The sequence below is a fragment of the Apus apus genome, chromosome 2, assembly GCF_020740795.1.
Source record: "Apus apus isolate bApuApu2 chromosome 2, bApuApu2.pri.cur, whole genome shotgun sequence".
In the NCBI taxonomy this organism is placed as follows: domain Eukaryota; kingdom Metazoa; phylum Chordata; class Aves; order Apodiformes; family Apodidae; genus Apus; species Apus apus.
Window position 1 is genome coordinate 84009789 of NC_067283.1, and position 21985 is coordinate 84031773.

At 40.0% G+C, this 21985-nt stretch overlaps 1 protein-coding gene across 2 annotated transcripts; it reads left to right on the forward strand.

Moving 5' to 3' along the window:
• Positions 1-190: 190 nt before the first annotated feature.
• NSUN2 (NOP2/Sun RNA methyltransferase 2) lies at positions 191-21748 on the forward strand. Of its 2 annotated transcripts, XM_051609995.1 has the most exons (19): positions 191-462; positions 532-689; positions 933-1037; positions 1144-1249; positions 1844-1915; positions 4422-4506; positions 5261-5453; positions 5830-5904; positions 7030-7160; positions 9592-9665; positions 13465-13595; positions 14205-14301; positions 15401-15576; positions 16104-16196; positions 16583-16718; positions 17920-18000; positions 19409-19547; positions 20471-20510; positions 21184-21748. In XM_051609995.1, exons 1-19 carry the CDS (start codon positions 355-357, stop codon positions 21581-21583), a joined length of 2400 nt encoding a protein of 799 aa, XP_051465955.1. In that variant the 5' UTR covers positions 191-354; the 3' UTR covers positions 21584-21748. The 2 variants fall into 2 exon arrangements, with proteins under 2 accessions (XP_051465955.1, XP_051465957.1); XM_051609997.1 differs by lacking the exons at positions 19409-19547; positions 20471-20510; positions 21184-21748 and adding an exon at positions 18587-19400.
• The last annotated feature ends 237 nt before the right edge of the window (positions 21749-21985 follow it).

Genomic DNA, 21985 nt, shown 5'->3' on the forward strand with positions numbered 1-21985 from the left:
GGGGCGTGGCCAGGCCCTCCCCACCTCTCGGCCGCTGGGGGCGCCCAAGGGCGGGGGCGGCGCGTGGCAACGGAAGTTGCGCCGGGGCGGCGGCGGCGGGAGCGACGTGACGCGACGCGACGCGACGTGCGGGGCCGCCGGCCGGGAGGGAGGGAGGAGCGCGGGTGGGGGCGGGGCGGCGCCTGCGCCCGGCGGCCTGAACACGCGGTGCAACCTCCGCCGCTGCCGCTGCTCCCGCGGCCCCTCCGGGCGGGCGGGACGGTGAGCGGATCCCCTCCCCCCCCCCCCCCCCCCCCCCCCCCCGCCCCGGTCACGGCGGGGCGGCTGGTGGGGCTGGGCCGGCGCCTGGCCGCCATGGGCCGCCGCGCGCGCGACCGCCGGCGGCAGCAGCAGCAGCAGCAGGAGCGGCGGCGGGAGCGGCAGCAGGAGCGGGGCGGCGGCGGCGGCGGCGACGAGCAGGCGGTGAGAGGCGGGCCGGGGAGGGGCGGGGAGCGGCAGCGCCGGTGTGCTGACCGGGGCGGCGTCTTTCAGGGCTGGGCCGGCGGCTACCCCGAGATCGTGAAGGAGAACGAGCTGTTCGAGCGGTACTACCGGGAGCTGGGCATCGTGCCCGCCGGCGAGTGGGACGCCTTCATGGCGGCGCTGAGGGAGCCGCTGCCCGCCACGCTGCGCATCACTGGGTACCGCAGGTAGGGGGGCGGGGGCAGGGGTAGATGGGGGGGGAGTGGGGCAGCTGGGGGTGGGGGGGGGGTGTCTGGTGGGGCCAGAGGAGCCGTGGACAGGCCGAGGGAGCAGGGGCGGGATGGGGGACGGGCGCTCCCCGCTGCTCACCCGGGTGCCCGGGTCGGGCAGGTACCCGGTGTTTTCTAGCGCAGAGACGGTCTGCGGTCTGGAGAAGGTGAATTTCCGCCTGTCTCTCTTCTCTCGTGCAGCCACGCCAAAGAAATCCTTCACTGCTTGAAGGAAAAGTACTTCAAGGAGCTGCAGGACCTGGAGGTGGATGGCCAGAAAGTGGAAATGCCGCAGTCGCTGAGCTGGTGAGTGAGCTGGAAGTGAAGTAAGGCACCCGGCACGTTGCCAGCACCCAGCCTGGCAAACTAGATTCTTGGTTTTTTTGCCTCTGCCCCATCTCTTTTCCCCCAGGTATCCAGAAGAGTTAGCCTGGCACACGAACTTGAGTAGGAAAATCTTGCGCAAGTCACCGCAACTTGAAAAGTTCCATCAGTTTCTGGTCAGCGAGACAGAATGTGTAAGTTTGTGATAGATCTTGGGTTTTTATTTTCACTTCGTACCCTGAGCAGTGTTTTATTTAAATGCGTTGTGGGAAATTGAACTGAAGCCTTTCTCTCAGAAGCTGAGTGGCTCAGAAGAATCTGGATTTTATGTTGCTGTTGACAGTGATTCACCCCATGACTCTGGCACATAATTGCAGTTACAGACATTTTTCCTGAACTAATTGCAATTTTGTTGTTGTTTGACAATGTGAGAATAAGTTCCTGTAAAATAATCAGTTGCTGTTAGAAAACAGATGTTTGAGCCTGGTAAAGAGTGCATGTATGTGCATGCCAGGACTGGTTGCAGCCAGGTTCTCATCCCTTGAGCAGAGGCTACATCTCCTGAAGGAATAAAATTGAAGTAAATGTGGAATTACCAGAAATTCAGTTGGGTGAAATACTGTGATTTGGTTTGTTAAATGCTAAGAAAACGCAATCCTAAGCTTATAATAACATCATTTTGTTTGCTTTATCGTTTTGCTACAGAGGGGAGTTAATTGCAAAATAAATGCATTCTTTTGGAATTGAATGAAAATAAGTTTGTTTTGGTTTTGCTTTTTCCTTTCAAGGGAAATATCAGTCGCCAGGAGGCTGTTAGCATGATCCCACCTCTGCTGCTTAATGTTAATCCTCATCACAAGGTAACTGTAGAATATACTGTGTACTAGAGTATTTCCTGGAAGATACTTTGATTAAACTACAAATTTCAACAGCAGTATCAATTATGATGCAGAATTCCATTTCGTGTTGATATGTTTTATGCTTTCTGCATGTAAACCACAGCCATCAGCTGGTGTTCAGATCACAAATACAGCCTCAGGGGAACATCTGCTTTTTCAGTTTTTTGTAATACCCTGTAAAAAAAACCCAGTTTTTAAGTAGTTACATAATCTTGCTTTCAAAATGTCAATATATTTACCTTCATTTAAGTTATATATTTATATTTCAACCCCCTTCTAAAGCAAGATGACCATTTTTAACTTTTTGCTGTCCATCACACCATGAACAGACACAGTTTTTCCAGATCCAAATGATCATGTTCTCTGCCAGGTAGTTTTCACCCCCCTGCCTTTTGAACAAGTTGCAAACTTCTGCTTTATAAAGATATTAGGTAGAATATTTTGGGTGACCTGAAAGGTGCTGTTGATGGTAGTTAAAGAGTATAGATTTCTTAACTGCAACTGAGATGTCTAAGGAATGCCCATGATACTTTCCAATGGCAGGTTGTACAAATGGAGATACCTGGTTGCCAACTTTCTGCTATAACTTTAGTCACGTTTCCATACACTACGTTTGTGTGCAGAATGAATGGGCCAAGTGGCCTTATTCTCTTAATCCTGTAAATTAATGAGAAAGTTAGAAATGTATTGCTATCTCAGGCAAACATGTTGTACACTTCTTTCTTAAATTTTTCATTACATATATTAAAATTTCGAGGTTTTCAAACTTCTGACCTGTGTGTTTTTGAGACTTTTTTTGTCCGTACTTGGTTTTATATTGATATTACTTAGCATACAGAGCTTTACAATTTATTACCTCCTACACATGGCTGATAGCTGTGTTACGTGAGGCAAGGTCTTCTCACCTCTCTTAAATGAATAATTAATGGAGTGATTCAGTCCTAATGCGACAACTCCAGTTTTGTTTGGAGTTGAACAGGTAGTGAATGTGTTTGACTTAATGTAAAACACAAATTGTGATAGTGTTTTTGCACACAACATTGCTTATAATGCAAATACTAAGATAGTAGCATACATTTTTTTGCTTTGAATGTTTAACTTCAATGACTATATTTCAACAAGCACTTAGCAGAAATGCCTGGAAGATTTCAGAAATTTCCTTATAAATCAGGCTCAGAAAAGGTTCTTGTGTCCTTTCTGGTGACAAGATAGCAAATAGTAGCGGTAATGAAGCCTTAGCTTTAGGACCTTTTATGATTCTTAGTGCCTTATTTTCTGAGCTGTTTGTTATGACCAGAATTGCAGGTTACTTTTCATGCTTAACCAGCATATTCTGTACATCGTATCTTACATGCTGATTCCTGTCTTATGCAAGGATCAGCTTGATGACTGTCAAACCTCTCTATAGTTGTGAACATTTTTAATCTTTTAACAATTCAATTTGCCCTCACCATGGGTTTTCAGGGAAATTTTAGGGTATGTTAAGGCTTGCTTGTTCTTCATTGTCTTTTTCATTATCTACAGAAGTAAGTAGAAACTGCTAGTGTCACAACTGTTACTTTAAACAGCAGAGATGATGCTGTTGTTGCATCAGAGATGAAACTGTCTTTCAGTTTAGTCTTGTTCATGCCAGGGCTTGCAGGAGGATCTGAGCAGATTCATCCCCATTTTCAGCTAACTTTTACTGGAGCTAGAGGTCCAGAAAATAGTAATATGTTTCTGAAAATCTGTATTTTAGAGGAAAGATTCTAAGCTTCCTTACTTAAGTAAACAGTGTTAGCTGTGAAACAATTTGCTGTGAAAGTGACTCACTGAATCACTCCATCACAAGCCAAGTTTTTGATGAACCAGGAGGGAGCAATATGCTAGAAAACAGGTGTTGGTATCTGTGCTGTTCTGTTCTGCTGCCTGATGACAGTCCAAATACTTCCAAAGTACTTCTTTCCAGATAGAAGAATGGACAAATTATGCTGCCCTGATTTTTTGCATTAAAATGCAAATGTGTGAGGAGGGATAGCAGTTCTTTTTCATAAAATCTATGTGATCAACTGTGTCTGATAGTCTCTGATTAATTTACTGACAGTTGGAGTACAGCTTGGTTTTGAATGTAACTTTGCCCTTAGTTTTGTATGTATATGGAAAGTTCCAGTTAACTTCAGTTGAAATGACTTGTGAGCTGATAAAAGCACCACATTCCTATCTCTACAAATGTTTTTTTCTTTCAAATTTCTGCAGCTAATGTATTTGTTCCCTACAAACCAAAGTCCTTGTTATATTTTACACCTGAGAGAAAGCTGCATACAAAGAACAGAACTGTACTTTGTTTTTTTGCAAGTTGGTGTTCTGAATGATCATAATTCTGCAATTGTGTGCAAAAGTATTTAATTAAAACAAGAACACACCATAAACTTCTCAAGTAGTTTAAAAATACAAGGTAGGACTTTTTTTAACTCCTTGGCATTTGTAGATTCTAGATATGTGTGCTGCACCTGGATCCAAGACTGCTCAACTCATTGAAATGTTGCATGCAGACATGAATGTTCCTTTTCCCAGTAAGTCTGGAAAAACTACCAAAAAGTTTTGAGTTTGAATTTCCACTTTGTTTTTTGTGTAGAGGATTACTTTTAATATCACAGGGAAGCCACTGCATTTAATAACTACATGTTGAATTTCCGAAGTGGTTGAGTTAGATGGGAAGTACCCCACCTTTTCCTTGAAACGTTGTAGGCTTCCTTGGCTTGAAGGAGAGGGGTATATTTTATGTATGTATCTGCACAGTTCAGACTACAATAGATGTGGTATCCTGCAGACACCAGATTAAGCTGCTTTAACCTTAAAATGGTCATGATATTTATCTTTTTGTTTGTTTTTTAAGCTGCAGAATGTTTACTTTCAGTTAGAATCTCACAGAAAGTACTGCCCCTAGAAATTGTGAAGTTGAGGGGGAGTGGATTCTTCCTGTGTTCTACTGAAAATCTGATGTACAGAGATTGTCAGTGGTGGAAACAGGTTTTCTCTGATGCAAGGGCTGTACTTTTGAGACTGAAAAGTTGAAGGGCCCTTCATTTGGTCTTATTTCCATTGCATGGGGGCTAGAACTCTTGAGATTATATTTGACACATCACTTAAACCTCAACATACCTTGTTATTTTATCTTTGTTAAGGGCTCCTCTGTTCATTAAGTAGTCTTTTAAGTAAAAATCTCTAGTGAAAGATTTACACAGCTTTGAAGATAAGGCAATAAACTATAAAAATTTCTTTAGCTGTTGAAGAGTAAAGCATCTTCTCACTATTTTATGTTCACAGAGGGTTTTGTAATTGCTAATGATGTTGACAACAAGCGCTGCTATTTGCTGGTTCATCAGGCTAAGAGGTTAAACAGTCCATGCATCATGGTAGTAAATCATGATGCCTCCAGTATTCCTAATCTACAAGTAGATGTCGATGGAAGAAAAGAGATCCTCTTCTACGACAGGATTTTGTGTGACGTCCCCTGCAGGTATCTTTCATGTAATCTCCAGTACACAGATTTTATTGTACTAAGTGCAATGCTAGAATTTTTGTGTTACCGAGTTACGCTTTTTGTGTTGCTTGGTGAGTTATGGTTTATAATCACTTCCAAACTGTCTTAGGTAAGAGGATACAAAATCAAATTGAACTTTTTTCTTTCCAAGTATTGTTCAGTATAAGGGCTACAAATTTTGAACACACACTTGGAATATTGAAATACAAAGATAGTGTAGAAACGAACAGTACAGTTTAGGAGAACTGGTTACAAGGGAGAGGGACTGTTAATTTTTTGCTGCTATAAATTACTTTGATGTGAAATTAATTTTACCAGGAAATAATACAAATCTCTTCAAACTCTGTTACAGTGGAGATGGAACCATGAGGAAAAACATTGATGTATGGAAGAAGTGGACAACACAAAACAGTTTGCAACTCCATGGGTAAAAATTATGATTACACATCTGCACTGCTTTCCTTTTTCTCCCCTCCTTTCACTATATCTTAAACATCTGCCTGCATTCACATGTTAATATATGACAAAGTAGAGACTAAGATGAGTCACTTTTCCCTCAAATCTAGAGCTTATGTGCTATTCAGAGAGTCTGGCGTTTCAGATGTGAGGTCAACCTCAGGTGGAGTGTGTGAATCTAAATTGCTTGTATTCTTATGAATACTGACATACTAGTATTAATTTAGACAAGGTAGCTAATAAAACAGGGAACAAATAATTTAACTGCAAGTCTTAGTGCTTAGTCAAGTAAAATACTATTGAAAAATACAGAAACTTGTAACATGTAATAGTAATGTTTTAATGTCTTTAGAATATTAGAGATTAGACATGAACATTTTTAGTCACCTAAGACTGATTCAAGATAACTGATGGTGAAGGAGAACTCAGACTAGTGCAGGTGCATGGTAAAAAGCAGTAACTTAAGCACAGATGAAAAAGCGTAGAACATTTTGCTGTGTATTTGTAACAAGCTGAGAGGGCAGTCAGTTACTGTGGCTCAGCTGACCTATGGTGACTTCTAACGGCTTAGTAACTCGTTCATGATTACATTTTTTGTTATAGTTTTAAGTATGCAGGTAGAGTATGAGCTGGTGATCCATCACATTGATATTTTTCTCAGGAGGCCAGTGTTAGCTAAGCTAAGTTGTCCATGATGTCTGTAACACTCATATTGCTCCTTATTTTACTTCTAGATTTCTGAGAAGAGTAGCAAGGTTTTGGGGTGTTGTCTTTCTAGTGTTAAGTGCTTTAACTTGATGGGACACTAGAAAGAACAAAATATAGAATATTATGTTAAAAGGTATCATACAGTAGTGTTAGTGTTTCTGTTTTAATAGCTGGGTGTTACTGTGTTTGCAGTATAGACTGCACTAAGCTGACTTAGTTTAAAACTGTCTTTAATTTGTGTACTGGTGAGAGCTCTGGAACTCGGTATGATCTGACTTAGTCTGTGGACAGTTACGTGTCTGCAGTATACCTTCACCTGTAAGAAATTTGATGGCAAATCTTTCTGGTTCCTGAATGATGCCTGGCTAGACCAAGTGTGTTCTGTTAGATTGCAGTTAAGAATTGCAACCCGTGGTGTTGAGCAGCTGGCAGAAGGTGGCAGAATGGTGTATTCCACGTGTTCGTTGAATCCTATAGAGAATGAAGCTGTGATCGCGTCTCTGCTGGAAAAGAGTCAAGGTGAGAATGCGAGCTTGGATAGAGCGGGGACATTTTTTTTTTCTCAGTCTAAAAAAGGATATGTGTGTGACAGTCCTAGTAATAAGCTTATTGTAGGTAATGTGCTCCTAGTTTGCAAAGCTGCAGCAATTTTCTGGTACAGGTAGGATTTAATTGGTGTTGACAGGAGCAGTCTTCTTAAATGGACGTAAATCGGGTGAAAACACAAAAGTTGAAGTTCTTCTGATGCAGGAAAGACTTCAGAAGATCTGTGGAATTCAGTCTGTTATCTGGCTTCTGCTAACCAGTTGCAGTGGTTGTAGTCCATCTCATGACATTTGTATTTCCTTTGGGAAATCCTGTGTGGGACATTGCTGCTGAATGCCATACGAGTAAAAAGGCTAGAGTGTTCCAGGAATGTTATTGTGCACCAGTAGGTGGGAATCACTGATGCCTTCATCCACATTGTGATATGCTTGGGCTTTTAATGACTTCAAGCTTATGAGGGTTTTTTTTCACTCCTGAATTGTGGAAGTAGCTGTTAATTCTCCATCATCTGAAGTAGTAAGAGGTGGGAAAAATTGATATGAACTGGGAAGCTCCATTGTGTCAATTTGTGATAATAGGGCTTAGTAATCCAAGTTCCTAGTTTTGAGCTGATGGATGCAGGGGTTTTTTTGAGTGAATCAGTAACCTGAAGTTTGGGGACATCTAATTGAATTTTGCAGTAAATGTTCCACAGAGTTTAAGTTGAGCCTGTTACAGAGCACAAGCAGCTTTATTATTCCTGAAGCTGAGCTGGTTGTGGAAGTAGAACAGCCTGTTTTGTTTTTCTTTGTGCCATTCACTATTCTGGCCTCAAATTATGCATGAAATTTCATTGTCTCCCAAACAGCAGTTTAGCAGATAATTAGGAACTATTTCATTTCCACTCAAAGGACATTTTTAGAGGTAAGGTTTGGGGTTTTTTTGCAGGCTGGGTGAAAGACCTGTATAGCTGTGTTTTCAGTAAATTATACTATGGTTGGCTTAATGAAGGCTGTAGTGGACCAGAGCTAATTTTACCCATTACAATATTGGAAAGCAGTAAGGACTAGGCTGGATAGGAGCTCAGCAGTATGGATGTTGATGTACACCAGCAATTGTACTGTTTGGGGCAAAGTCAGTCCTTGGAAGTAAGGAACTTGATTGCAGTATTGGTTTTTGGCATTTGGATCTTGTCTCTGCCCAGCGTGGGTATTTTGAGCCTTATTTGGAGGCTATGGTGTGTCCCAGACAGCAAATGTTATTCTTGAGACTTGAACATAGGTGTAGCTAAGGAAGGGCGAGGCAGTGGAGTGGCCTGCAAGGGACATCGGACCCCAAGGATTTGCTCAGGTCAGTTCCGAAGGTTTCTTAGTTCTTTGGTGGTAACTTAGTTCCTAGCATTTTGTTGTGCTGCTGCCTGTGGAGCAGGTCAGTTTGCTTTCACTTTGGTTGGAGGAGTAAGGAAAAGGAGTTTTTGTACCATGTTTGTCTGCTGGGAATTGCAGTGCTTCAGATGGACCATGTAATGGCTGCTCGTTCTAACGTAGTTTAATCAGGTTTGAAATGTCATTTGAAGTTTATCTATGAATTCATTAATCACTTTATAATTTATTTTAAAGACTTGCTTAAATGGTCACTGCAAGAGTAAGTGGTGGGTCATGTAGGACAGGCTGATAAATTTGTGTACAACATGAGGAAAAGTCGACCTAATTGTTAAAAAAGTATTCAGAATCACCGGAAAAAAAAAAAAAAAAAGGTCATTCCTGTCTAGAGAGATCACCTATTTAAACATTAAGTTTTTATATTGTTCTTTCTGGACTTAGGGCATCTCAACATTTTTATTCAGTAGATTAAATTATACTCTGTTGATGTTTTTGTAATAATCTGACTTATTTTAGGCACATAGCTTTTTGTCTGTTAGGTTGATAGTACTTAACCTTCCTGTTAAACAGTTTGGAATTTTTCTTTTCCATTAAAAAATACATTCTTTTTCCTCACACACAAGACTGTAAGTCCATAAAATCATAATAATAATTTTTAAAGGCTTAGTCATCACAAAAGAATACTTCTCTGAAAAATACTTAATTGGTGTAGTAAATCTAAATACTGAGTGAGAATAAAACTTAGATGACTGCATTGCCTGGGGCACTGTTTAATGATACAGGTTGTAGACTGTTATTCTATTGCTACAAAAAGGATCTGAACACAATATTTTGGTTAATTTACAGGTTGCAAACTTATGTCGTTACTATTAACAGTTCTTACCATCTTTCTTGTTAATTTGCATAGTAATAACTGTGTAACATTTTGTTCCTTGAAAGGTTTAAAAAGTGATGGTCTTAAAACTTAAAAAAGGAAAACTATTTTTGTAAATGTTAATTAGGAGCACAGCTCTCAGTGAATGTTTATATTATTGGGCTTTCAGGTGCCTTAGAACTTGCTGATGTCTCATCTGAGTTGCCAGGTTTGAAGAGGATGCCAGGAATTACGAAATGGAAGGTACTTGGGCGGGGAGAAACCTGATGAAGTTCAACAAGGGCAAGTGTAGAGTTTTGCATTTGGGGAACTAAAACACCATGTACCAGTACAGGTTGGGGGCTGACCTGCTGGAGAGCAGTGTAGGTGAGAGGGACCTGGGGGTCCTGGTAGACAGGAGGATGACCATGAGCCAGCAATGTGCCCTTGTGGCTAAGAAGGCCAATGGCATCCTGGGGTGCATTAGAAAGGGTGTGGTTAGTCGGTCAAGAGAGGTTCTTCTCCCCCTCTATCCTGCCTTGGTGAGGCCACATCTGGAGTATTGTGTCCAGTTCTGGGCCCCTCAGTTCAAGAAGGACAGGGAACTGCTGGAAAGAGTCCAGCGCAGAGCCACAAAAATGATTAAGGGAGTGGAACATCTCCCTGATGAGGAAAGACTGAGGGAGCTGGGTCTCTTTAGTTTGGAGAAAAGGAGGCTGAGGGGTGACCTCATCAATGTTTACAAATACGTAAAGGGTGAGTGTCAGGAAGATGGAGTTAAGCTTTTTTCAGTGATGACCAGTGATAGGACACGGAGTAATGGGTGCAAATTGGAGCATAGGAGGTTCAAGGTGAATATCAGAAAAAATTTTTTTACTGTGAGAGTGACAGAGCACTGGAACAGGCTGCCCAGAGAGGTTGTGGAGTCTTCTTCACTGGAGACATTCAAAACCTGCCTGGACACGTCCCTGTGTGATGTGCTCTAGGTGACCCTGCTCTGGCAGGGGGGTTGGACTAGATGATCTTTCGAGGTCCCTTCCAACCTGTAGCATTCTATGATTCTACTTACCCAGGGGTTTTTTTGTAGTTAGTTTTTGGTGTATTGTAGTGTTAAATTAGGGACATTTTGAAATTTAAAATTCCAAAACATTAGATTAAGCTGAAGTAATGGCAGTGATTTGCTGTTCAGAGTTTAGGACAATCTGGCATTGTAAGGAAGAGGGCTAAAAACCTTATGACGGTTAAGTTCTTGTCTCCTCATCCACTCTTTTTCTCTAGCTTTCTTTGCTTTATCTTCTGTACTTCCTTAATATATTGTGTGCAGCGTGTGGCCTGTAGATGGCAACATAACTTCAGCCACTTTTTAGGTTGCTCCTCCTCCTCTTAACAGTCTGTGTTAAATTCTCCTGTTCTTTAGCTGGTCTGTTTGGAAGTAAAAGCTGTTAAACTTTTTCTGGAAATAAGCTATAAAACCTGTCATGATGTAAGTAATCCTGGAATATTAATAGAACCCTGTATTTTGTTCCAGGACTTAATAATTTCAGTTCTGGAAACAGACTGGTAGGGGGTGGAAAAAAAACCCAAAGCTTCTTCAGTTTCCTGTTAAGGGTGTGATCAAGAAGGCTAGAAGGCCATCCTGATAGTAGAGAAAGAAGCTCTGATTAGGTATTAATTATGAGCATGTGCCTTTTTAAAACCATTGGTTGTTCTGTCTTCTCTCACCGTTTCTCTAGTCTCTTGCAATGGAATTATACGGACTTATGCCTTTCTGTAGGCTAATGAATTAGATGCAGGGAATAAAGATGTGCTTATGTTCTGCCACTGGAAATAGAGCTTAGAAGCTAGCAGATTTCTTTCTTCTTACAGTTCCAAAAGTTTAAATAGTAGGCTTGTACTTGAAGGATAAATATGAAATACGTAACTGTGGCTCTATAATTTTAATTTTACTTTTTCTTGGTACTGTATAAAGCCACAAAATACAGCTATATAAAGATCACTATGAGTATATTATATAATTTAACATTTATTTCTTTGTTTGCAGTTGAAATATAAATTTCCCTAATGGGTATTTTAAAAAGCAGGCTAATAAAATCTGTTGAAAATTTTAACAGAATCTTGTTGAAACTTTATTCAACCTTTGTTTGCTGTATTTGTTTGATGTATTTCTTCAAGCCTCACTGGCCAGCTCATCACTGAATGTATTTGCTTGCTTTGGTTCTCTTTCACTTGGAGTAGTCTTCTGCTTCCTGCTGAAACATCTGTTCAGTGGGACCTCTGTGACTTAGAGATCACATTAAATATTCCTAAGCATCAGTAAATATCTGGAAACAGCAAAAAAAACCCCAACAAAAACAACAAGGTACTGTTCAGGGGGCACTTAGGTGCGTGGAAATAGCATTCAGTCCTCTCTTCTTAAGCCAGACAACGAGTGAACTCCAATGGATTATTTCAGAGTCATGAAAGAAGAGACATTTTAACTCCAGATCTGGTAATCTGCTTCTGCAACACTTCTTAGTCTTTGCTCTACCCTAACAAGAGGCTAGTGAAATGTGCAGTAGAGAACAGTTAAGCATGGTCTTCGGTGCTTTGTCATTCTACCAGTTACATTGTGTGGTTAGGCTGGTAAACCAAAGCTGAACAGAGCAGGGTTGTGAGGCAATTATTCTTCTATATCGAAAATCGTTCCAGACTTGTTTGTTCTTCCAGTTGTTTATCAGTCCCATTGTTTGTTTCAAACTGAACTTGTGACTTCCAAAGAATAGCAGTTCAGAATCATAGTCTGTCTCATCTCCATCTAGCAGTAGAGTATTTCAACTTGAAGTACTAATTCTGGAAATACAGTAATTTCTATTTTCAGGAACATGCAAAAATACAGTATTTTAGGTGTGATCTTATCAGGGATGGAATAATGCCAGACTCCATGATGCTGAAATCTTCTGTTTTAACTTTCTTAGTGAAATCATAATCTAGATAAATCTTATATTTCACTTTCCAGTACAACACTTAATTAAACCTTCAAGTCAATCACAGCAAGATGTATGAAAACACTTCATTGTACTTACAGGTCCTGAAGTTACCGTGACTTCTCTGTTTTGGTGCCTTAACAACAAAAACAGGGCTTCATTTCAGCCATTAATTTTACGTGTTTGTCCCCCACATTCCTGAATGTCACCTCTCGTACAACACTAGTGTCCAGTACAAACCCAGCCATTTAGCTCTGAATTAAAATTTTCCCTGATTTTTTTTGTTTGTTTTTACTTTGGTATTTTTGCTTAAAGAGCATTCAGAATACCTTGCTATGGGAGTTGTGGCTCTAACCTTCTGCTTGTGTCTTAAGAGTCCTTTAAAAGCTTTAAGCCATAGACTGAGATCATGTTACATCCACACAGTATCTTATAATGGATTTGTAGATATGTTCTGAGTCCTGGGTAAAGATCCAGACACCAAAATTCACAGGGGTATGGTTCTTCAGTAACTTCCCTTGGAAACATCTTTGTGGCCTGTGCATACCTGTGTCGTGGGGCTCCATGCTTACCAAGCTGTTGAGTTGCACTCTTGCATCTTCCTTATGTAATGAAATTGGGATTCCTCATTTCTAATCTCTATTATACTGCAATAGCTCTTTTCCTTTCTATACTGCCTCGAAGCTGCTTATAGCGGAATGTCTCACAGCCAGTCCCATAGAGAAAAAGAAGTAGTAGATCCTGAATCTGATGGCTTACTAATCTTCTTACATATTCACCACTGACCTTCCTTTGGATTTTGGTGTTCTGTATGTTCTAGCAAACCACTGCAGTTGATTCTGCACCAGTCTTTACCTGACTGCACATTTTTTGAAACATACGAAGTGGAACAAGTAAGTACAGCTGGCAAGAATCTATTGCTCTTAAGTGCACACATGAAATGCACAAAGAAACACTATGCTTTAAATAACTTAATTTACTATACCAGAAAATATCTTTTCTTTTTTTGGCATCTGAACCTTGATTTTCCAGTAGTTTGATTAAAACTTGTAAAATGGTGATCTAGATTCTTTACAGTATTTATATTTACTCCTTTAAAGGTAATGCTGAAAGATGGACAGTGGTTTGAAGAGTGGAAAGATGTGCCTTCAAATAGACAAACACAAATACGTCCCACTATGTTTCCAGTAAAAGATGAAGAGAAGCTGAAGGCAATGCATCTAGAACGTTGGTGAGTTTTCCCGGAGTGGATTTTGTGAGGTTTTGATGATTACCTTGTACGTTGATGGGCAAATTAGTGTTAGGAGGTCAGATTAGGAATGTGTTGCAATGTAGATCTATGCTTGTATAGATCTGAGTGTATTTTGCTTGCTGCATATGTGAAGGCAATATGCAATATTTAAATTCCCGTGAACCGAGATAAATTACTGGAAGTTGCTTCCAAGGAATAAGTACTCACACAAACAGATGAAATTCTTTGCCTCCAATAGAGATAAATAACCAACATTACTGAAAAGCATGTAAAGCTTTAACATTTTAACAGTTTGACTGATTTTCTGTGAAATACTTTCAGCAGCTATAATAAAAAAAGTGTTTAGAAGTGAGTCATTAGATCTCATATTTGAATGGTGACAGGAATGCATTGCACTGATAGAAGTTATTTTGCCAGAATGCTATAATATAGATGCTGTTTCTAGCTTGATAAATTAAATCTGCACAATCACAGTAAGAATGCTTAGTTCTGAAAGTAAATATAAATGTGACATGTCTAATACTTTGTGAGAGCCTGAATGCTGATGATGAATACACTGCAATGTTTTAATTTTTTTTTTCCTCTTAGTCTTAGGATATTGCCACATCACCAGAACACAGGAGGTTTCTTTGTGGCTGTGTTAATAAAAAAATCTCCAATGCCATGGAATAAACGCCAGCCTAAGGTAACTGCTTTTAAAAGAGAAAAAATAGTAAATTTTAATAACATTTCTGGAATTTTTTTTAAACTTTATATAATAGAAAACATACTGTAACTGTTTTGTATCTGTCCTTCAGTTACAGTTGTGTCAACTAAAATTAAACTAAATCCCTTATGAACTTAAAGTTAAAATCTGCTTTTAAAATAGAACAGAAAAAGGTGGGGGGCATTTTGAAATCATAGTAAAATATCAAGATAATACTTGAACCTAAAATGAAAGCTTTGAAAGAATTACTGAAGCAGATTAGATTGAGTAGCTAAAGCTGTGGCTTCCTTCAGCTGTGTGTGGTCCCTCTGCTGAAGGTTTTTTCTGCTGCATTGTAAGCTCATTCTGATACTCAGTTTAACTTGCTCTATGGCTGGTTGCTTAGGAGTGATTCACAGCAGATTAGTCTAGCAGATCAGCAGCAGAGGGAACGGATGTAAAACTGTTAGGAGAAACAGCAGCTTCAGCCATCTGACTCTAATCCATTTGTTGTCAATTGTCTTTAAAATCCTGTCAACAGGATTTAAAGTTGACATTTATTTCTTAGATTGTTCACATCTTTGAAAAAAACTTCTTGTGTGAATCCCTTTTAGCTGTTTCTATTTATTTTGTTTGCTTCATTAGAACACTGCATGAATAAAATGTGGCAGTAAGGAAAAAGCATTTATTCAGAAGCAAGCATCATCCAATCTGTTTATGGTGTTCTAAGTTTAATGTTGTGGTGCTCTTAAACAAAGGATGCAGCAGCAGGATGCATGTCCCTTTGAGTGCCAGGAGGAAAGCAGCAGATCCTGACTTAAGATAGTCTTCTCTTTAGAGTGCTTGAATAATTTTGTAAATTGTACATAAACAGCTTTCTTGGACAGCTGGTAAGAAATTGTCCAGATGAGTACTAGAGGTAAATGCAACTTATAATGGTATCTTGACTTACTAATCAGATTAACTCTCTGAGTTGATCTGTTTAAGCTTACATAGAAATTAGTAAGAATTAAGCACATGCAAAGAGAGAACATAGTTTGCTTTTGTTACAAGTTAGATACTACTTTTGCTTTGTTGAAAATCCTATAATTTGAAATAGGTTCATCAGAAATTACCACAACGAACAGGAGATACTGAAGTGGCAGCAGCTAATGCAGATAATGGTTCTGAATGTATTACTGAGGAACCAGCGCTCACTGAAAATGATGAGTCTAAGAAAATGCAAGAATTGCAGAATTCAGATACTGAGCAAAGCAAAAAGGAAGGAGTATGTGGGTAAGAGACCATGTCTAAGTATTTGTCCTGTGACAGCTTCGTAATTGCTGATATTTCTATAGTTCTTTTGCTATTGGACTCATTTAGAAGTCAATCAAAAAGAATAACTGGATTTGCTCAGTTGTCCTACGTTTACACATTTTCTGTCTTATATTTCAGCAAGTTAAAAAAATAACCACTTTCCTTCCTAGCATATGCAAAGTCTGTTAGTCCTTTCTTCTCTGTTAAGGGAAAAAACTACTTTCAAAAGTTAACCTCTGGAGGATTTTTACTGTCCTTACAGTTTCTTCATCAGAAATCTCTGTTTACTTGTTTTTGTTGTTTCTGCTTTTGAGCACTGCTTTCATTTTAAGTGGTTGAACTGTGGGTAGCGTTGTCTTAGTGAAGCACAGGAAAATGTCAGTATTCTGTTTGGCATACTGTTGTTACCATAAGGCAAATGTTGACTAAATGAACTAAATATATATACTGATTTTAAACCAAGTACTTTTACTAAAATTGACAATGTATTGGTGTTTTATTTTTAGACCACCACCATCTAAAAAAATGAAGTTGTTTGGTTTTAAAGAAGACCCTTTCGTGTTTCTACCTGAAGATGATCCATTGTTCCTTCCTATCCAGTAAGAAAAAAAATGTTTCTGTTTTGGCAGTAAGATTCCTAGTAGTTTAGGAATATTAGTCATTCAGTTAGTCACAAAAGATGGGTCTAGTTGGTCATACATAAAACCTTTTCCCTAACCTTGCACTAGGTGCATATCCTCAACACTTAAACTCTTCTTAAATGAAGTAGCTAGCTGTAGTTTGCACAGGAAATTGTTGACTGTATCTTAGTGTCTACAACAGCTTGTCTTTTCTGATGTCACGCATCCTAGATAGTCTGATCTTTGTGTTCTGGAGCCAAAGCAGTGAGTGTTTGCAGAGGTAGCTCGAGGAAATGGACTAACCCATGCATTTTGAGTATGTAATTTCACTGTTCAGTTAATAAAAACAAGTATTGTGGCCACAGGAAATTTTATGCTTTGGACCCATCATTTCCCAAGATGACTTTACTAACTCGAACTCAAGAAGGAAAAAAGAGGCAGCTCTACATGGTTTCTAAGGAGCTAAGGAATGTGCTTCTGAACAACAGCGAGAAGATGAAGGTATGGTTCATCTCTTCAGGTTTTAATAATGGAGACCATAAACATCAACCTTGAACAACATCAACATAAACATAAACCTTGAACTTTATTGCCTCTGTTTATACAGAGGATTAGCTTTTTCACAGGCCTCTGTTTCTGAGAGGTAAATAATAATTCCTAAGATTAAGATCGGTATGTTTTTTGGCTGACGGAAGGAAACTTAAAAGTGGAGGAAGGGAATATATGACTGCTGTGTGCATACTGACATTGTTCTCTGTTCTTCAGGTGCCTTGACAAGTTTACATTGACACTTGTATTTATGAGTCCCTTAATTATAGAAGTATTAAGAGCTTTGAAAGCCTACCAAATATAATGGATAACTTCAGCTGAATTATTAGCTGGCTGTGTTACATGGAGACATTGTTTCAAATAATTTCAACAAGTGAACATTTTGAAAAGTTTTTAAGCTGAATGATAGTGAGACAAGTGGCTTTTTGTGAATTAGAGGAGGAAATAATTATTTTTTTATATGACTCCATATAGAAAATGCCTTGCAAGTGTTAAAGATTTGTCTTAAGTAATTTAATTGTTCAAGTTGGAATGAGGTAACCTAGTGTGACTTCCTTCCAGCCCCAAGCAGAGCTGACTTCAAACCTAGATCACATACAGTTCAGGGCCTTATCCAGTCAAATCTTGAAAATTTCCAAGGATGTTTATTACATCTTTGCAACAGATCTCTGAGATGGATAAATAATTACCCTTTTATCCCACATGCAGGAAATGCTTACAGAATTGACAAAATTTTAAGAAACTGCTGCATTATATTAGGCAGTGAGACTTTGGGTACCACAAAGGATATAGTGTCCTAATATTAAGCCCTTGTGCATTTTTTAAATTCTGTCCTTGGTTGACTTTCCCAGAATCACCCAGAAAATTCCAGCTCAAGCTAAAATTAAAATTAGGTTTTAAAAGTTCATTGCCCTTGTTTTAAGACTGCCACTTCCCCATAGTGTTTGGTTTTCGAAACGGAAAGGAGTAAAAGGTGTTGATGTTGAGGGAGAGCTAGGTTTTGATAGTGGCAATTCCTTTTTCCCTTGAATGAATTTTTACGTTTATTTAATTCATTGTCCAGTGCAAATGAGGAAGCATTATGGTAGAAATTCACAGTGGTAATTTAGTATTTATACTTCTTCATGATGCTTATTTGCTTTGCTGTTTGCAGGTTATTAACACAGGGATAAAAGTTTGGTCTCGCAGCAGCGACGGTGAGCAGTTTGGATGTGCATTCCGATTAGCACAAGAGGTAACTACGTAACATTGTGTTGTCACAGACATACTTTGGTTTCCTCTAGAGTGTGTAGGACAGCTGGCATTAACTTTTGTCAAATTAATGACAGTCTGTATTTCCAGTATGGTTTAAAATGCCAAAATTGTTTTCTGATGTTAGCTAAGTGTCGCAAGCCGATGCCAGGGGCACCGGCTCTCAGGTGCTTCGGTGAGTTCCCCCCAGGGCGGAGGGGCCGCTGGGTCAGACCGAGGGTCACACGTGGCGCTGCCTCTCCCAGCGGAGCGGCCGCTGCGGGGCCGTGTTTTAGGGGGGAGGTCAGAGTGCAGCCCCAGCGCCCTCACAAATTGCTGCCGAGACCGGTGTTTACTTCACGGATTCACCGGTTTATTGAGGGTTAACACAGACTGAGGGGTGAGGCTTAGGGAAAATGTAAGGATGGCAAATGGCTACCAGGGATGTATATATGCAGTACCAATGTGTCCTGTAGGGAGGTAACGCAGAAAGTGCCCTTAAGGCGTTCTCTCCGAGAGAGGGTTGTGGATCAAAGGAGAGGGAGGGAGGGAGGGAGGAGGGCAAAGCCGACGCAGTCCTTCTTGAATAGGTCGCGCTGTGTGTGCAAGAATGGGGAGAGGAAGCAGAAATTGTGTTGGAGTTGTTCCCCTCCCGCGGCGAGGCGGCTTCTTCCCCAGCGGCAGAGGCGGCAGCGACAGTGGGTGCCCCCTCCAACAGGCAGCAGCGGCTCCTCGCCTTGGCAGGCAGCTACCGCAGGGGCTCCAAATCCGTGGTTTCAGGGGGCAGCCCCTCGCAGCTCGGCAGCGGCGGCAGCGGTGGCAGCAGTTTGGTTTCCCCGGCAACCGGCAGCAAAACGGGGATGGCTCCGGCCCCGAGGGCTGCGGGAAGGCCCCGGTGCTCCAGGGGTCAGAACCCGGCACGGTCACTGCTGAGGCTCAGGCTCGATCCCCAGGCAGGCAGGCAGAGTCCTGGCACCAGGCTCCGTATCAGGGAAAGTCTGAGGAAGCATCCGAGCAGGCCTCCCCCTTTTCATCTGCTGAACTTGGTGCCTTTTATACCCCAGTGACGCCCTGTCCAGCCAGTGTCACTGTCCAGAGCCAACTGGCACCCATGAGCCCCAGGTTAGGGCAGTAACTAGCAGGGCAACGCATAACTTGTTGCCCATCCTTCCTGCCTTGTACCACACCTGTTGTTTTGCCTTCGTTTGTCCCTGAGCAGCAGGCCTGGTTTTGGTCCCTTAGCTGGGAATAATCAGCAGGAGGGCTTTGCTGGATTAAAAGGCATTTTGTTTAGACTTACGTGGGGAAGAAGAGGAACCGTTTCCCACCCTAAAGCACATACTGTTTTTAACATTTTTCCTTCATAAAGTTGAGATTATGTTTTGAAATAATATTATTTGTTTATTAAACAGGGAATCTATACTCTGTACCCATTCATTCATGCAAGGATTATAAACGTCTGCATAGAAGATGTTAAAATTCTGCTAACCCAGGAAAATCCATTCTTAAGTAAATTTAGCAGTGAAACACAGAAGAAAGTCAAAGATATGGGTAAGCCTCTTCTAATTTGTGCTGTGACAAAATTATTATAATGCAGTACATGGAAGTCTATAAAAATTCTGTCATATAGGCTGTTTGCTAAAAATTCTGAGTAATCTTAAATTTGAGTTATCTTAAATACACTTGTTAATTAAGGAAGCATTACTGAAACTTATTATGCTACTAGAATCTTTAGTCCTTCTTGATCACATCCTTTAAAATTTATGAACTCCAGAAGAGTTGCCAAACTTGTGACTGCTGTGAGGCAGCATTTAAAACATCTGATGAACAAATACTTTTATATACCCTACTGATCTTTACACCTGATAGTGCTTGAGAAGAAAGTGTGTGTTTGTCATCTGTAATTGTTTGTCATTATTTTATATATCAAATATAGTTATGCAGATTCCATTTTCTTAATTATGGGGATCAATGTCTAGTCCTATTAAATTTTTATTTCCTTTATGTTGGATGCTTGAAGAAGATAAAACTGCTTTTCAGTCTTCTGTGAATGTTGTTCCATTTCCAAGTCATTACTAGTCTTCATACTTAGTGTTTGATAAGACAAAATGGGAAGAACCATTTTTCTAAAGTTTGGGCTGCCATACTGTTTATGCTCATTTCACTTTAGTAAAAGTTCTGTGCTAGATTCACTGAGTAAATTAATCCACTATGTGGTTTTGTATTTCAGTTTGTTTGGGGTTTGGGAAGGGATAAGGTTGACAGTTGCTTTTGTAACTATATCAATATTTTAGTCTTTAACAAAAAAACCCACAAAACTGTAGTTTACTGATGTAGATAACTGCTAACCAGCTGATGCTGTGTGGCTGTCTAAAAACTTACATTCTTGAAGATTTTCAAACTACAATAATTTTAACAGTGTACCTAGTAACACATCTGTTTTGGTTTTGTTCCCCTTCCCCCCTTCCCTGTAGCAATGGGAAGTATAGTTCTGAAGTACGACCCAGACCCTGAGTAAGTAGATATGTTGCTTTCCATTTATACAGTTTTAAAACTTGCACAAAGAAATTATTTTCACTCAGCAAAAGCAGAAGTGGATGCATAGAGATGCAGTGAGGTCAACAGCAAAGCTGGACAGGATACAAAGAATGTAACAGGGAAAGAAGCTGTCTTGCCTGGGTATTCTTAAAATAATTGTAGTATTCAGCTTTATAAATGAGCTAGAAGTTCTGCCAGAGGTCCACAGTATCACTGCATGTGATTGATTGGTTGGTTTGTTTGTTTCCCTGCAAAGTGTCCAGCATTTGGAATAGAAAACAAATAGAAAAAAATTTTCATTGATCATTTTTGTTGACAAAGTAATATCTGAATCTTTTGAGAACTTCTCAAATGTAGACTTTTATCTTGCTGTTGCTTATATTAGTTTTGAAGCCAGAACCAGAAAATTATTTTTGCATTTTACAGGAATTCTAATAGCATTGAGCATTTTTTTTTTCTTGTTGCTTGTAGACAAGCAGGTACCTGTTTAGCTATTGAAGTTAAGACAATGTACTTGCATCTTCTGTGAAAGTTAAAAAACGCATTGACTATTAAAGATAGTGCACTTATGTATCAGGGTATGGCTATAAAATTAAATTATGCAGATTCGCTTTCTAATAGTTAACCAAATGTAAATTCTTGTTTGTAGAAAACCTGATGAACTTCAGTGTCCTATAGTGCTTTGTGGATGGCAAGGAAAGACATCACTCCGTGCCTTTGTGCCCAAGAATGAGAGACTTCATTACCTGAGGATGATGGGAGTTGAAGTGTTTAAAGCAAAGAGGAAAGAAGAGGAATCAGAAAGTAAAACAGAGGAAGAAGTTCAACATAGGCTAGAACACACAGAGGAAAGGATGGATGTAGAAGAACATGATTTAGTCACAAAAATGGAAGCAGAAATAGATGAAGAATCTTACCACAGTCCTGTGGAAAGCAGTGCTATGGAAGTAGAAAACAAAGTGGAGGGTTTAGATCAATCTAGTAAAAATGTCAACAGTCATGTAAGCCAGGAAAGCAAAGACACGGATACGAGTAATGTGAAAGATTAAGTTTCTTTCTCTGTTACTTGGCAGCTTCCATGAGGCTCACATCCAGACTTTTGCTTTTAGCGTGGAAGTGTATTTTAAAATTTTGGTTGGAATGGGATGTTCCTCTTTTTAAAGTTTCACCTATTTTATTTTTTAAATGAAGACTATAAAGAATTTTCTCTTCAAGTGTGTTGTCTTCTTACCATTTTAAGCTCCATATTACTGGTGGGTTTGTGTGTCTGTTGCTGGCAATGGACCATGAACCACTAAAATCTAAAGCCTGTATTTGAAACAGAATAATGGTACGTACAGATGAGCTGCCCATGTAACTGGTCAAGAATTCCTTCAGAATCAAAAAGTGGGGTTTCATTAAAAGTACTGGAGTTCTAGAAAAACACTTATGATTTCTTAACTGGCTATCAC

Bases quoted from the DNA above. Each gene is read 5' to 3' on its own strand.
- NSUN2 (XM_051609995.1), top strand. From the start codon at position 355: ATGGGCCGCCGCGCGCGCGACCGCCGGCGGCAGCAGCAGCAGCAGCAG. The intron at 4,507-5,260 runs GTAAGTCTGGAA...TTATGTTCACAG, and splicing joins CATGAATGTTCCTTTTCCCA to AGGGTTTTGTAATTGCTAAT. The intron at 5,905-7,029 runs GTAAAAATTATG...GTGTTCTGTTAG, and splicing joins AACAGTTTGCAACTCCATGG to ATTGCAGTTAAGAATTGCAA.